This window comes from Salminus brasiliensis, chromosome 7 (genome assembly GCF_030463535.1).
Source record: "Salminus brasiliensis chromosome 7, fSalBra1.hap2, whole genome shotgun sequence".
In the NCBI taxonomy this organism is placed as follows: Eukaryota; Metazoa; Chordata; class Actinopteri; order Characiformes; family Bryconidae; genus Salminus; species Salminus brasiliensis.
Window position 1 is genome coordinate 14,989,615 of NC_132884.1, and position 17,986 is coordinate 15,007,600.

General features: G+C 39.8%; 1 protein-coding gene across 1 annotated transcript; it reads left to right on the forward strand.

The window, feature by feature from the left end:
- Positions 1–399: 399 nt before the first annotated feature.
- ssb (small RNA binding exonuclease protection factor La) lies at positions 400–9,161 on the forward strand. Its single transcript, XM_072682956.1, has 12 exons — positions 400–477; positions 1,263–1,319; positions 2,018–2,121; positions 2,211–2,385; positions 2,745–2,852; positions 4,159–4,262; positions 4,913–4,984; positions 5,129–5,171; positions 5,269–5,406; positions 6,000–6,180; positions 7,754–7,885; positions 8,128–9,161. The coding sequence occupies exons 2-12, from the start codon at positions 1,263–1,265 to the stop codon at positions 8,220–8,222; spliced, it is 1,209 nt and encodes a 402-aa protein (XP_072539057.1). The 5' UTR covers positions 400–477; the 3' UTR covers positions 8,223–9,161.
- The last annotated feature ends 8,825 nt before the right edge of the window (positions 9,162–17,986 follow it).

Here is a 17,986-nt window from a genome sequence, read left to right on the forward strand (position 1 = left end):
ATAAACAAATGAATTATAGTGAACTAACAGCAAGTTGGTACATAAGGTTGTTTAATATCATATTTAATATAACATAAATATAACAAAGATGATGACATGATGAATTCACTTAAATGTAGCTAAATGATACTGCAGATTTATGCTAATTTGCCTTTAATGCTGTATTCACACAGACTCAAATATGGCTGTAATTAAAAAAAAAACAAAATACTGTTCAGCAGGCTCTGAATCTGTGTTGTCATGCTGTGCTTCTTTTTGCTTACCTGGCAATAACCTAGCTAAGTCTTCTTGCAATTATGTTCCGCAAAGTTCAAGAGTAAAACTACAAAACCTCCCCTGCGAACTCAATGTCCCAGCATGCGTCGACTGGTCTATAAATGACGTATGTAATGCGCGTGCTCGCACTGATTCATGGGAAAGTAGCTCTGGCAACGTGAGAGAACCGTTCACCTAGGAGCAGAGCGACAAGTGCTAAAAGTAAGTGCTGTCTATAAAGGGTTGTTTTTTGATTATTATTTTAACATGAATGTTTTTTGCAGCTGTGAGTCAGAGTGTAGAGAAAAGACACGAGCAGGCGGAGGGTGTTTGCGGGTCCTCAGGCCGTTGCTTGAGCGTCCACATGCGGCGTGGTGAGGCTCGTGTAGTTAGTTAGCTAGCTTGTACTAGTTAGTTCCAACGCCGCCTCACGTTTCCCTTCCCTGATACACTTGGACCCGTTTCAGAAGGACCGGTTCAGCATCCAGTGCGTTAATAACTGCCCTGTGAAGTCCAGCTGGGTCAAGCAGCTTTGGCGCTGGATGCCGCGGCCCGAGCCGCAGCTTAACATGACTGTAAATTTAGGATTTCTGTACTCCAGCCAATGGAAAATGGCCTAGCCTCCATGTCATATTTACTTGCAGGACAGGGTATTCATGTGTCCCTGGTTTTAAAAAGGAAAACGACTCCCCTCTGCTGCATGCAATCTAAGCCAGCTAGCTGGCTAACTAACGTGGTCTTGCTTGGGGTGTGCAGGAAGTAGCTGCATTAATGTGGCTACATGCATGACTGAGAAACAGCTGGGGTGTGTTGGTGTTGCCCCCACGGTGAAATACACATGTTAACAATGATCCACCGTCTAACTGCCCTGGGGATGTTTTAGGTGTATTACCTGCAGGAGGGTGGCCAGATGTTCTGGTGGTCTGTATTTTTTCGTTGGGCTCTGTGTGGCAGATCTCCCTTTGCGTGAAGTCCTACCTCAACTTTTTCTCTTTTTTCTATTACAGATGGCTGAAGAACAAGATATGTCTCCTCTAGAGAAGAAGGTGGCAGATCAGATAGAGGTGAGTCTCCAGCCCACGATTGTATAGGGTTGGGCTTTGTCAAATACACACACGATATGGACAATAGGTATTGCCATAGGTGTATAAAAGCCAAGCACCTAGATGTGCTGTCTGCCTTTACGCACATTAGGGAGAGAGTCCACATAGTTTACCGCGATACTTAAACATTGCGTATTATCACAGTGATTTAGATTGAGTACAAAAGACTTTTATTTAGCTTTTCTCATGCTGTACCACATTCAATCCAATTACTCAGTACAACTTTTTAATTGGACTTACAACAGGATTTGACCATGTTTTCATTGTCTTATGTAAAGACTTGTACAGATGTGAAGAACTGCATGGACAGGCCTTAATTAACATTGTACATTACATTCATGTACATTCAACATGTACATTAATTCAGTTACCAATTAGATTAGTGCTATAGGCTTGGCTGTCCATGCAGTCCTTTCCGCTGGTGCGAATTGGTACGTAGAAATGTTTGCGAAAATGAAAATCTTGTTTGGTTGCGATTGTGATGCTCTTTAATGGACTGTAATTGCCCCCATTACCTAATGGATTTTTTTTTGTCTGCGTTCCAGCTTCTGAAAGCTGCACAGCGATTTATCATACCAATGATTCCAGTCATATCTCTTAGCCCTACTACTAAATGCGTAATGTGTTTTATCATACGTGTTCCTCTGTGGTTCTTTTAGTATTATTTTGGAGACCACAATCTGCCACGAGACAAGTTCCTGAAGGAGCAGATGCAGCTGGATGATGGCTGGATTAACCTAGAGACAATGCTCAAGTTTAACAGGTAAGTGTAGTCCTTTGTGGTTTATGGTTTAACCGCTGACAGTGAGTTGCTGGTTCATGTGCCCTGCTCACACCAATTTGTCATCATAGGCTAAAAAGTTTGACCTCAGATGCAGCAGTTATCATCAAGTCACTACAGAAATCTAAAACGGGGCTCCTGGAGATCAGCGAGGACCAAACAAAGATCAGACGGTGCCCAAGCAAACCTCTCCCAGAGCATGACGAGGAGTACAAGGACACGGTCAAACACAAGTCTATCTACATGGTGGGTGATTCTGCCCCCCTCTGGCAAAAGTGGGAGTTGTGCTAGATATGTAGAATATACAGTGGACCTATTTGTGGTTTTAAATATAATAAATTGTCACGATTTATTTAAAAAACAATTTTTGGGGATGTGAAGGAATTGTTCATAAAAAGAAGTGTTAGAATTCTGATATTAATACATAAATATAATTGTAATATAAATAAATGTCTCCTAGATAAGACATTTTCTGTCTTTACTGTTAAATGCTGCGTTAAATGTAAAAATGCTGTGCTTTGTCTAGTGTCGGCCTATAGCCTCAGATCACACACAATACATGGCATAGATCTTTCTGATAGTAATGGAGAATTTTCGTCTCACAGAAAGGCTTTCCCTTGGACACAACGCTGGATGAGATTAAAGAGTGGTTGGCTGATAAAGGAACCGTGGAGAACATTCAAATGAGGAAAGGCCCACAGAAGACGTTCAAAGTAAGATTGCTAAAGCTGTTGGAATTTTTTATATCTTGCAAAGTTACCATAAAACATACATTGTTGATGTAAACAGTCAATCGGTCAAAGAGCAGTTTGGTGTCATTGGTGTTGATGGCCACCAGGGGTTGCAGTGCATGCAATGAAAGTATGGCCTTACATGTACCTCTCTATTCTCCATGTTTCTTTTAGCTTGGTTAGGTAGAGTTTCATTACATTTGGCTTTCAACAAGTTCTCAAGTGAAATTTGTGACGTTAGTATTAATTAGAGGAGCTGTGTTAAGTTGTAAAGTCAGTAGCGTGATTGTTTTGAAATGGTCAACTCTCTGACCCATGATTTATTTTTGAGTGGTTGACTTCAGAGTGGTCATTCCAATATCATTGTGCATTTCTATGAAAAACATGAGTACTGTGTTATGTTCAGCCCCAAGTATTGTTGCTGTAAGACCAGTTCTTTTGTTCTCACAAAACACATTTGTGTGCGAGATTGAAAGATGAATGATACAGTGGAATGTTACAATACCTCATTCTTTTTATCTCTATCGCTATTATTTCTTCAGAGTTTAGCAAAAAAGTTGGCCGTACCATTCAAGTACTTTCCGGGGAGACTTTATAAAAAGCGCACAAACAGTTGTTTTGAAGTTGCATTATGTAGCATTGTTACATGTAGCATGTAATAGTGGGGCAGTGGTGGCTTAGCGGTTAGAGCAGCCACTGTTGGGCCCTTGAGCAAGGCACCTTCTCTGCTCCCCAGGCGCTGCAGCAATGGCTGCCCACCGCTCCGAGCATGTGTGCTCACTGTCCACTGTGTGTTTCACTGGTATGTGTGCGCGCGCGCTGCATGAACGGGATAAAAGCGGAAGCCAGATTCCATCTCTGTTCGTCACAAATAGTAAATAATGTTGTCTTGTCTGTTACCTTAGTCATGTTAATGCTCCACTGACATATGGAGAATATATATTTATATATATTTTATTTGATTCATTTTTTTTTTTTTAATTCAAGTCTTGAAATATTACTTTTCATTGTCGGTCCACATGCTTCTTATTTCAGTGACTGTTCTGTATCTCTTAGCTTGTCAACAAATGTTTGGTATGGTAAAGTGTGTCCTATAGGGGTGGCTCAACTTGCATTTACAGGCTGTAGGGGGAGCAAGAATTCCAATTCCCCACAATGTTGCTTTAAGCATGAAAATGTATATTGCTCTATGTAATATTTACATGAGTAGTAGTGAATGTTTGAAGAGATGTTGGATGCAAGTCTGAATGGGGTTAATGGTTGCTTTTTTTGATGTTTTTTTCTGCAGGGCTCCATCTTTGCGGTTTTTGAGTCAGAAGATGCTGCTAAAGCCTTTGCTGCAAGAGATGACGTCAAGCAGTTCAAAGAAAATGACATGATTGTGCTCTTGAAGTATGTAACTTTTCAGGCACTTTGCATATGTTTCTGTGATTTGTTTACCTATGCCTTGTATGTCATAGTAAGTCATGTAGGGCCAGTTTCTCAGTCATGGGTTAAGCATGTTCTTCAGGGAAAATTAGGCTGCAGTAGAACCAATCAGAATTACTGTTTTGGGGATGGGAGGGAACAACAATGGAACCAGAGTTCTGATTCGGTGAGTTATGATACTCTGATGGATGATTTACATCAAACGCACTACGGCCTACAACCAAGGGCTGCACCCAGAGTAAGCAAGCTAGCCCAGTTCTAGCCTAGTATAAAGCTGGAGGCTTATTCATCCTCTCATTTGAATTAAGAAACCAACTTCAGTCTGAAAACTGAAAGTAAGTTATTTGTTTCTTTGTATCCCACCAAAAACGTCTTGGGCTGTTTAAACGTATAGCGCTATTGCCCAGCCCCAGTAAAGGAACTATTTCACAGTGGACCATGAAAATGTAAAATGTGGCTCTAGCGTGTTGGCTGCGTTTGAGCCTCTCTTTCTCCAGATATGTGTCCCTGTTTAGCTGTTTGTACTGGCAAGACTTTTTAAATTTGCTGTAGTTACTTAGTGAACAAAAAACGGATTTCCTATTGCCGTGCTAATCTTTTAAATCTTTGTGTAGGCATGATTACTTTGCTAAGAAGGCAGAAGAGAGAAAGCAGAGTCGTGCGGAAGCAAAGGCCAAAGCCAGGAGGTGAGAGACTAAGCTCAATTTCAGTTCCACTTATGTAAACATACTGCTAAGCTCTTCTAACAAGGCTGATGATGGTCAGGTGTTTCTAAAGGTTTTACTCTATGGAATGAGTAAATTATAAGTAAAGTTTATTTATTTTTTTAGTGAAAAGGAAGAACATCAAAAACAGGCTGAAGAGGAAGAGATGGTAAGTTTTATTTTATAAGAACAAAAGTACTTAAAAGACCTGTGTATATTTTCATCCTGACTGTGTAAAATTCTATGCTGAATTCTTTTGTTTTTAGAAATCTCTTGATGACCAGAGGGGGTGTTTGCTGAAGTTTTCTGGTGATCTGAGTCAGGTTTCTCGAGAGGACTTCCATGAGCTCTTCTCTGAGCATGCCCAAATCAAGTGGATTGACTTTACCAGAGGAGCTAAAGAGGTGAGGCCTTTGGTTTTTGGGTCATCCAGCATTGTGGTTTTCAGACAAATTTAGTGAGATGGTTAGCACTGGCTTGCAGCTAATGTTGCGGGTTTCTAGCTATGTGTTACTATATTAAATAGTGAAATGGGGTGATTTTAGTTGACTAATGTTTGCCAACGTCATAATGTTTGCTTGAGACCCATTTATACTCCTTTTACATATGAAAATGAATGTTCTTCAAATGTTGCAACAGTTCCTTACCACATACTTCTATGCATCCTTTATTTTGGCATGGGTGTTAAGCAAATCATATAGAGGGCAATTTGAAGTCAAAGGTCTGTATTTGTAAGCTTTCAGTGAATGTGCACACAAAGACAAAATAAATCCAGAGTACATGTTTGTATTTAGTGTTGTGCAAAAATGAGCATTAAGAAGTCTGGGGTGCAGTTTGGTTTGATGGAGCAATGCAAATACAAATAACCTTCGTTAGTCTGGGTTTTTTTTCTCTCATTGGTTGTGAACAGACAGTTGGTGAGTTAGTTTTGGACTAGCAGTATCTGATTCTTCCATTTGAATCAGATTTACTGACAGATTATATTTGCTAATCACAGGGCACCATCTTGTTCCGATCGAGCGCTAAAGAGGCCCTGGAGGGTGCAGGAGGTGCGGAGCTGAAGGTTAAAGATAAAGAGGTTCAGTGGGAGGTTCTGGAAGGAGATGTGGAGATGGAGACCATGAAGAAGATAATCGAGAGTCAACAGGAGTCCTTCAACAAACGCAAAGGAGGAAGAGGTACCCCTCAGAGTAAAATCATCAATCTATGCAAACTCTGAACTCCACACAAGGTTTCGCTGCATTGTCTGATCATTTTCTATGTTTCGTGATTATCTTGACCGGTCACAGTTATAGATGAATTTGGATGAGTCTTGGTATTTTTTGCAGTCATCATTAACTATTTGTTTGGGATAATACAGCCACTTACATTTATTTGATCGCTGTGGTCTTACTATATTGCAAAACACATTATAAGAAAGGAAATCCAGTTGTTCCTACATAGCAACCTATAAAGTAAACCGAGTAAACAGTGTACATTTTACATTGTACAGGTACAATTGAAATTATTCAAACTTTCAGCTGTTTCAGCAATCAACCAAACAAACAAGAACAATTTATACAGCTCGACACAACTAGTATAACATGGTTTCTGCATAGTCAACACAAAAGACCACTTTTGTGAATACTACAGTCTGACAATTTGAAAATCCCTGAATAGAAGCTTGCAAAAGAGCACTTTTGCAAATTAAGGTCGTTGTTCGTTGCACAGGTGTGATTGAGAAACACATCAAATACCTGGACTGGTTTAGAGGTTTGTTGACTGACGTTTTGATTGTATGTGAAATATTAGTTGGAAGCAGAGCTCACAAGTTCAGAGTTAAAGGCATACTGGCTACTCTACCTGGACCCGGCAGAAAGGAGAAGCTATCACTAGGAGTCAGGTGGTTTGAAACACTCGAGTGACTGCAAGATTTTGTAGCTGCAGACAATAAAGTTTCAGCTTGCACAGTAAGGCGCATGTTAGTGCTGAAGGTTTCCAAGCCTGTACACCTCTACTGACCCAAAAACACAAAGATTGGCTCCAATCTGCCCAAAACCAGGTAAATAAGCCACCGAGGTTTGGGAATCCTTTCTGTAGGAACATTTCCGGCCTGTTGATCAACGGTAAGTGTTGGGAAGGAAGAATGAATTACCCTGCATACAGTGAAGCAGTGCGGTGGCTCGGGATGATTCTTTGGGGCTGCTTTGCTTTCTCTGGCACTGAAAACCTACAGTGTGTGGAGAGCGAGATGGATTGCATGAAGTATCAGAAAATCATAGGAGGAAAGCTCATGCCTTCTGTACGAAAGCTGGAGTTTGGTCATTACTGGACAAAAATCCTAAGCATACTTCAAAGTCCACCAAGGCTTAGTTTGATCATTCTGAGACTGCAGTAGTCATTAAAAGTGGCATTTTGTTGAATTTGAAGGAACCACTTGTTCTGTTGTGTTGCTGTTTAAATTTGTCTTGTCTGACTGCTTTATTACTCACAGCTGAAAGATTGTACATTTTGGTAATATTAAATATATGTATATTAAATAAACCAGCTTTTTTTTTGACCAACATTTACAATAACCAAACAAGTTTAGAAACACTTCTTTGGCTTTTCTGCAGAAACCGTATCAGAAGAACTTTATTCCTCACTTGTGTGATAGTGTCTTATGTGACTCATAATTAAAAGCAACTGATGCACACTTATCCTAAAATTAAGATTCTTCAGAATTGCTTCATACCACCTAGAGTCCTTCATATTTGTTAAATCTGTGTGTAGGAGGCCACAGAGGTCGTGGCAGAGGCCGGGGTGGCCGCAAGGACCGAGGAGGGAGAGATCATGTTAAATTCCAGGGCAAGAAAACAAAGTTTGACAGTGATGATGAAGATGGTGGTGAAGGAGACCATGCAGGTAAGACTGAAATGCTGTAACTGTCATGCATTTGGTCAGTGGTGTTTGACGATTGAAAATGCATATTAACTCATTAAATATCATTGTAAATACCATTCTATTACGTATCCCTGATCCTGTGTCTGCTGCAATACCTTTGTACTATATATTTGTTTTAGATCAATTCTACCTTTTATTTCTTTTTAATAATTATAATTTTTAAATTTTCAATAAGACAATGACTGACTTTCTTACTCTTGCAGAGCCCACTGTTCCAAAGAAGAGAGCACTTGAGTCCAATGGGAGAGAAGCTGATGCCCCAGCGTCCAAACAGGCGAAGGAAGAGAACGGTTCTTAAACAGGGAGCTGGTCCCCTGCTGTATCTGTACTGTAGATATTCACTTATAAACGAGCAATTCCACTGTCCAACCCAGGCCACTAACCTAAAACCTCCCATCTCTGCCTCCTGAATAAGCACCCTGGAGTATTCACACTGAACTGAAGTTAGGACTGAATGTAATCCTGTAGACTGAAATAATATCGAATCACTCATTTTAATTTTTATAAACCACCACCTACTGTCTTATGTGACATTTACTTTCTTGTCTAAGCTTTCCCTTGATGGTTTGGGAATTGGCTCATTCTCAAAGCATGGACATTTTCTAGCATCTCGTAGTCTAGCTTTTGTTTCCTGAATGAAATGCTTGGGCCAGCCTCGTTGTCGGACTGGGATTGCGTTGCGTGTATGACCTTTTGTGAACTCCATTGATCTAATCAGGGACCTGGAAAATTGACACAACGATTAGGTTATCGTTGCAAACTGGTAAATGTTACTTGCCAACAAGCTACAACTCTGCCGCGTTTAAAGATTTCACGCACCTTTACATTTGGTTTTGGTCGCACTTCTGTGTATTTGACATTGTCTAGCTATCTTACAATTATGATCATATACCCAATCTGTAATTTAGCAGTCTGTTTAGATTCCAGGGATTTTGTTACAGCAGGGTCTGTGCTTCTAAACAGGGAGTTTGTTTTTGTTGAAAGAGGACCATGAAATCAGACATTGGTTATTATGTTTTCCGCCTCCTCTGTTTTTATTTAACCAGTGAATTCACCCATGTGACTAAAGCAACTCCTTCTAATAATCCTAAGTGCCATTTTAATTCAGTTTGGTTTGTACACACCTCTCTGAGGGTTTCAATGTAAGGCACTCATTTTCTTTACTTTGTTTTTCCATGTGTGATGAATTTAGCTTATTTCCTATTTTGAATTTCAATAAAAACTGAAAACTATACAAGGGATTGTTGTAAATTGCATCAAATTTTAACTGAATTTATCCATGCAAGGTTATTTTGCTGACAATATTGCTTTTCTCCACCCACTTGCATTTTGGCCAGTAGATGGCAGCAATGGTACATGTCACACGGTCTGTATTTCAACATGCATGACTACTACATGCTGGAATGTCACCTTGTTCATGAGTCTGCAGCACATTGTAGGATTTTACTCCCCTGACAGTGCACTAACTAAACTGGTGCAGGAGCATGATGGACTTTTGGTTCAGTGTACATCTAAATTTAACACTTAATTAGCTGTGCAGTTAAAAGGGCTAAAAATTGGATTGTCTTTGGCAGTCTGCCTAAATTGAAATGTCTCCATCTGTGTGGGGATGTGATGTAGACAAATACAGCCATTTTCTTGCTGACGAAAATGATTTTCTCCATCTCAAAACATGATCTGTTGGTACATACATCCTATTGTATTGGTATAGAATATAACCACCACATGCAAAACCTATAGGACTGAAGTGTATTTTAGTTGTTCTCGTTTAGATACATGGGTGGATGTACTTAAGAAGGTGTGGGTGGTACAGCAGCTGAAAAACAATACTGTATGTATGTACTGTATTTTCCCACAGGCAATTGTCTTTATTAGGGGGTAAAATCAGTTGGAGGAACAGCAAATGAAGACAGACTTCTACTGAAACCTGTCTTTTCGCGAGGTTCCCACGTAGCTCAGGACACCGAGCCACCCAGTTTACTCTAATTAGTGCCGTGAGTTGTGATCAATATGTCTGAATTGGGCAGTGGGAGGTGAGCTGGGTGAAGATGAACAGGGAGGACGGGAGCTGTGTGATAACGCAGGGGTTAATGTCCTCAGCACAGTGGTGTGGGATACTGATTGCAGAGTAGATCTTTAGCCTGATAGTGTCTTAAGAGCTGAAAATAATTAGCATTGTGTAGCTGTGGCCTGAAGACAGGGTCTTGAGGTGTGTGAGAGGGAGGGGAAAAAAGCAGTGTCCTCTACTGAAGGTCAGAGAGGGAACTAGTGCAGCCTGTATGTGAAGGATCTGTCTGTGGCCCAAAAGCTCACAGAGGCGATCACGACATCAGAGAAGTAGCAGAGCCTCTTTCCTGAGGCTGGTGACTCACTGTTTTTCCCTCCTCTTGTACTGAAATACTGTTGTCCCCAGATAAGAGACTGATGGGAAAAATGCTCCAAATATTTTCACCAAATGCAACAACACTACATTAAAATCTGCCCCACCCATTTTAATCAAACAACCAAAACAAGCCAAACACCAGGATTCACCATCTAATGGCTTCACTTTCCACCAAACCCCAGTATTCACCATCTAATGACTTTACTTTCCACCAAATGCCAACATGCGTTTATTTTCATTCGAACACCAACATTAAACATTACCATTTTCATTACACGCTCTCATTCACCAATCATTATTTACTATTAAACACCATAATTCTCCACTCAATTACTCTATATTTTTCATCAAGTACCATCACACCATCTCCACTGGAACCAAATCATTCTACAAACGGCATCAATCTCCAACCATTACCATCAATGTTCATCATTATACAACACAATCCAATAAATGCCATTATTCTCCATCCATCATTCTCCACCAAACACTGTCATTCTACCAACAGAACCCTTGTTCATCATTCTCATCATCATTCACCATTGTCCACCTAAACACCAACGTTCACCAATAAAGACCATCATTCTCTACCAAAACATCACCATTCCCCACTAAATGTCCATTGTTTAGAATTTGTAAGCTGTTAGCTTGATGTGTTCAACATTTATTATATGATAAATTTTAAATAAACTCTATTCTCAGTCATTATAGTTACAGCAGTAGCGTTTCTATTTTTCAAAGTAGCTTCCAGAAGTCTGCTTCAGGTTCCGGCAGGGATTCTGTTGAGACCTGTGATAACAATCTACTAAACTAGATGAAGGAGCTAAATCCAAATGACTGATGCTGGAGTGATATCAATGTGGAATATAATATGGAATCCAAGTGAAAGTTGGGTAAATGACAATAATATAAAATCTATAATAAATATATATAAATATATATATATATATATATATATATATATATATATATATATATATATATATAATCTATTCTAAAGTATTATGAATACAAATAGCTTGTGCTTCACCTTTACCAATACTGGGGCTTCTGCATCAAGAACCTTCTTTAGATTTTGATGATATAAGACACTTCTGATTGCAGTTATACAACCATATACCATTTAAAGAGGGATGAACAGGTGAAATGAACGTGTGAGAAACTAAACCCGCCGATTATCTGGGCAGTATACTGGAATTAGACACTAAAGTGCTGTGAGCTTCCCACACTCCCTTTTCAGAACTTTCTACATAGCTTACATCACTGTTCTCATACCATAAAACCTTTCATTAGAAATTTACAATAAAAAAATCCTGTCAAATGCCTAATCAAAACACAACTCCCTTCTGTAGCCTGACCAGGCCAATAGCACATCATAACTGGATGCACATCACAACTTAATTAGGCAGTAACTGGGGTGAATTATGAATTTGTCTAGGCCACTTTATGTGTGTATTAAACATCATACACATCATAATGTTGTGCACTAATTCTGTCAGTTATTATGCTAAGGTGATACAATAGCTTGAAGCTAACTGAACTGCTAATTAACTGACTACTTGCATCATTCTGTGGTTGTTATCATGTCCATATTACTAACCCCAAGTCTAAGCTGGATTTCTTAATGGCAATTCTCCAGAATTGCTGCTACTGAGGTACAGTAAACTGCTCCAAGCCTGGTACATTATTCTAGCATTCTATTCTTCAAAGACATAATGTTTTTAACGAGTCAAATTAAGAATTTTGCAACATTCAAGCTAACATTGCTGTGCATTGAACTGGTATCATCCACAAGCAAGCTTTTTTCAGTTGCTTTGGTAATATTAGAGTACATTGTGTGTAAAGCCGGTGGTGTTATATAACAGTGTTCCATTTTAGCAGGTGACTTACTTTGATGTGACATCATTTCAAGTAGTGTTAGCTTGCTTGTAGCAAAAATGGATGTCACCAAATTTGTAACTCAATTCGGTAAAGGTGCCCTAACTGTCTTACTGTTTTAGATTTTGGCCTAGTTAAATAATGAGAGCTTGGTACATAGAAGTGACATGCCGTAAACCTCAAGCACTGTTGTCTCCTCATTCTAAACACAAAATGTGACAACAAACTATTTTTACATCCCCAAATAGACTTAAACCCAGCCCACTCGCAAAAGTTTTTTAAAGTTCATTACAATGGGAGAAGTGTAAAAAGTCATGTTGGGCCAAATGAAGAAGGAAGAAGGGCCAACCGAAGGGAGTGCTGCTGCGAATATCCATGTAAGGAAGCTTGGGGAGTGCTGCGCCATTCAGCGAAGGGTAGGCGGGGCCGCGTGCCATGGGAAGGCAAAGGGGTCAATAAGAATCTGGTAAGACTCAGGAATAATTACAAAAAATAATTACAGTGTTCTGATTACAGTGCTAGGCAACGCTAGACTAGGTAATGTGGCTCTTGGGAACTGTAGCAGCATCCAATGAAAGCAAGGGTTTTCATTTATGAGTGCTTCATAAAAGGAGGAAATGTGTGTTTCATTGTGAAAGGATAACAAGTATGTAAACCACATCTGAGCATTTTTCACCCCAACCAAAACCACATACTTACTATTTATATATCAAAGAACAACTTCAAATACTCAATATATTATAAATGTATTAAATTGACCATTTAGCAACCAACTCCAGTAGCATTCAAGAATCCAGTAGCATTCAAGAGCAAAGATAAACACAAGAGAAAATCTATTAGGCTAGGGATTTTTGATTTACCACAGGGACTGACAGTGACATTCATTTTTACCATCAATTCAGCTTAGACCTGAGCATGAAACTGACTGCAGATTGACAACAAGACTTCAGTGGTTTATACATAACCTGTTAGACTGCATGTCATCATAATGCAGTAGCTGGATGTCTTCCTATCATTAAATGATGTACAAGACATTATAAAGCACAGGACAGAAGGAAGTGCTGTGTAAATGCTTTATTCTGCATAATATATTTGTTGCTATCTCTAAATATTCTCATTTGTTCTCTTTGTTTGTATTTTATTCTTGTACTTTTAATTGTATATTTGATCTCTTTGTTTGATGTGACCAAGTAGGCTCAAGTCAAGAGGCTTTTATTGTCATTCCATCTGAGTACAAGTACACAGTGGAGCAAAACTACGTTCCTCCTGGACTAGGGTGTAACAAGAAACATACACAATAAAGTATAGATTCCTAAAGCCCAAATTTGCAAACATGGAATCAGAATAGTACACTAAATGCTATTAATACAACAGACATTAGACATAGACAGACAGGACAGTGCCATGTCGACACTCAGTACTGAATGTGTGTGCTGGGTATAAGGTGCAGAGGTATGTATAGTGCTATTGCATATAGCAATACGCAGTTTTTTTATGTATTTAGTATTTAGCAGCAATTTTCTTAATAGGTGTTCAAGTGGGCACCTGGTGGGAGCATCAATAAAGATGTGTATGTGAATGAGCTCAGTTTTTGTATGTTGAGAAGTCTGATGGTTTGGGGGTAGAAGCTGTTGCAGAGTCTGGCCGTGACGGCTCGGATATTCCAGTACCTTCTGGCAGACGGCAGCAGTGAGCAGAGGCTGTGTAGGGGTGGGTGGAGTCGGCCACAATGATGGTGGCTTAGCGGATGCAGTGCAAACCATTTCACTGCTAGTTGTACTGTGTATGAATATGTATATGACAGGTAAACCTTGATTTGATTATTGCTTAATGAAGCAATACTGCGCAGTCAATGAGCAGCTATTGGCTATTGATAGGAGAGTACAGGACACCTGAATTGTCATGCAAAAGATTATGATGTGTAATACACACATATAAGTGATCTGGGAAATGCTTAATAAACAGCATTAATAGTTAATACAGTGTATATAGTGTTAAAAGTCCTTGCTGTGAACTTTCACATTTGTACTATAAGTCAACCATAGTAAGATAATAAGATAATAGGAAGCTGAACTTGATGAACTTTTTGCTTTATTTGCTTTACAGTAGAATCGAAAATACAGATAAATTAAGGAGTTTCCCAAAAAACCCTCATACCAGGATATCAATATTTTAATACTGTAGGGTGTACTGACAGCCGTCTGTATGCAGTAGTGCTCTATTAGGCTGTTTGACCTCTCAGTAAAGGTGCTAATTAATACAGTGTTTAATTTTAATGCCCTGAGTACACACTGTTTATCTGCACGTCAGAGTGATTGATGTATTGTATCTCCAGCGCAATGAATCCAAATTGAAAAGACCATTTGTCTCTAATTGATGTGTCTTACTTGTCTGAACAGAACCAATTCCACTGCAAGACCTATAGGTAAATTCTGGGTTTACTTTCAGGATTGTAGAAGATTTCAGTGGTGATGTTACTCCCACAGCTACATACTACTGAATAACAGAACAACCCAATGTAACAGTGTGGGTCGGAATGTATAACTAGGAACAAAAACAGCCTCAGTCTCTAAAGAACAGTGATTATTATTCATTTGGAGTCTCGAGCCATACAGTCACTCTGCACTCTACTGTGCACTAAGCAGGTCATTTCGGTTTTGTTTACTTGTTTGTTTTTCAGGAGGCTTATTTGCATATAATCTGGGATTGATTCAGGATGACAGAGGTTGTGTGTGGTCACCTCACCTCGCCACATGCTAACCGTGAGTTGGTGGAACAGCCACCCCGCTCTAGAGAGATAAACACAGTGACCCCACCTCTGAAGGTCACTCATAGGCCCGTCTGCTCTGGGTTTTCCTTTGCTGTCAGCTAGGGCAAATATACTGATATTAATGTGTGTGTACGGACGAAGGGTGTGTGTGATTAGTGAGGGTGCGGTATGATGAATGAGGCGGGAGTGGGGCCGATAACAGCCATCTGGACATTATAAATGACCACAGATTACCAGAAATATTGCTGTTATCTGCAGGCCATGATCATAACCACAATAGAGTGATCCTTAGCAGGAATACATAAGGACATTTATCATATGCATTGGGTGCTGGGTGGCTTCACAGCTCGGTATATATATGTGTGTGTTGCACAAAAGTGTTTTGACTACTGGAACAGGGCTAAACTACAACACAATGCTTTTTAAGAAAGGTGAATGTTTCATTTATTGAAACTGAAAGAGTAACAGCGACCATTTCTGGTCATTGAAGTTAAAATGACATTAGGTTTGGAGTTTGACGTTTTGCACCATCCATCCTTAGCTTTGTGTCAAGATGGTATGATGTATGGATCAATAGAAATGCTGCAAAATGACTTGGAATAAAATGTTTTTATACTGACATTCCATTGAAAGTTTATTCCTTCTCTTGTACAATTTGGGTGACATCGATGAGATACAATATAATACACACATTATATTATATATATTATATAAATATATATATCCCCATGTTCTGACACGTGTGTGTGTGTGTGTGTGTGTGTGTGTGTGTGTGTGTGTGTGTGTTGCACGCTTCTGTGGCTGCGTGATGGAGGTTTAAATGAAGATGTACTGTATTTGGTGCAATACAGTTCTCTCTCTGTCTCTGTCCGTCTGTTTCTGCCTTCTGAGTCTTTTTCTATCCATCTCCCTGTCCTCCCACATTCATTCTCTCTCTCTCCCTTTCTCTCTCTCTCTCTCTCTCTCTCTCTCTCTTTCTATCTCTCTCTCCTCAGTTAATTTAGATAGAACATTCAGGACCACTCAATGTTGACCCACATTTTTTGGGAAGTCATCCTGCAGACAAGGACCAAGGTATTATCTCTCTCCCTCCCTCCCTCTCTCTCTCTCTCTCTCTCTCTCTCTTTCTGTCAGTGTCTCTCATACACACACATTCAGCTCTCTCACTTCAGATGGACTGTTTCTATGACAACCCTTCCCTGGCAAGGGATGAGGAGAGGAGAAGAGTCAGTCAGGATTGCTCTGCTGTATAACTGCTGTCAGTACTGCTGAGAGAGAGAGAGGGCGATGTATAGAGACACACACACACAGAAAGAAATATATATAGAGAGAAAGAGACTTTTGTTTTTACTTGTAACTGTCCTTTATCATAAACCAGTCAGCAGCATAACATCAGTCCAGATAAAAATGAAAAAATAGATAAAAACAAACAATTCAAACCAGCAGTAACAATCAGTAAAACCATGACGGCACTAAAGTGACACATCACTCAGACAAGCTCAGGTGCGAAAAAGAGCTTACCTCTTCTGCTGAGCGCACCGCCTCCCCAAAACACCACGCCAACTCAAAGAAATAGAGGCCATTCATATATTAATAGAAGTATGAAAAACTTTGATCTGTACCCTTCTCAGTACCCTTGCTCTCCTGAAGATTGCTTCAGGGTTTCCTGTTCCATTTGTCATTATATTGTATTGAACTATAAGCATCAGAATGAGCATTGTAGTCTACAAACTGTACAAAGCCACAGCGTTTAAAAATGTGAGCACATTGATTTAAACATATATAATTAATGTGTGTTATTATATATAAGAATAATTATGGAGGAGGAACAAAATACATTGTTTTATGTACGACTGGATTTGCTTATGAAATGAGATTTTCATATTCATGAAAGGTAGAATTTTGACCTTGTTGTCGAGTGTATTTGCACACAGACGTAACTGCAGAGTCCAGTGGTCAGCTCTGGGCAGCTCTAATGTGCTATGAAGGCTGTCCGGTGTGATTAGCCGGCCCGCGCGCTAACATCCTCTCCAGCTATTTACGTGCAGCTTCACGCTAGCATGCACAATCGGGGTCGTCACGGCAACCACGAATGAGGAACGCCCCCGTTTCTGAATCGGCTTCCTGTGTGTGTTTATGATCCCCAACCCATTCCAGTCTCGGATCCTTCATTTGGCAGGTCCGGACTGTTCACGAGGAAGCAGAAGACGAGGCTGGGCCGATGATTGGTATTTAACACATCTTTCACAGGGGGAATGCGCTCGCTTTGAAAAGGGCAGTTTTGCTGCACTGGAAAATTGTGGGCCCTCAGACAAGGATAAATTCACACACATATTCGGCCGTGGATGTTTGTGAAGATGACAAATGTTTGCGGCGTTTTATTGTCTGCAAAAAAAAGAAAGAAATAAAATGATTGTATACAACGTCTGCTGTGCTCTGATTTATTGTGTGTGTGTGTGTGTCAGCGCTCTGATAATGCTGCTGATAATGTGTGTATTGCCCTCCGAGCTTTCCCCTGAGCCCTATTGAGAATTGCTACTTCTTAATATATGTAAATTGAATGTGAATGCGGGGCTTTGGCCGCAAGTGGGGGAGATCACAGGCAATTAGCATAAACAGGCTAATTTGCATACGTATGGCCGTCACTCAATGGAGATAGGAGAAGGCTGTTCCCGAGAAGCAGTGTGCTGCTCAGCCAATCATGAGACAGCTTTTTGATGTCCGAGGCACATGCCACTCTGCTCTCGTAGTGACGTCAGACGTGAGGAGGTGTGTGACGCACAGCAGTGAAATCCTGCCTCTGCCTTTTTTCCCTTTCTGGAATTTCTTCAGTTGATATTATTTTTCTTTGTAAAACAATTCACTGAATCATCAAAGCTCAAAATCCACCAGAATTAATGGAAGTTCTATAACACCACATATTATATATATATATATATATATATATATATATATATATATATATATATATATAATATGTGGTGTTATAGAACTTCCATTAATTCTGGTGGATTTTGAGCAAATCCAGTCG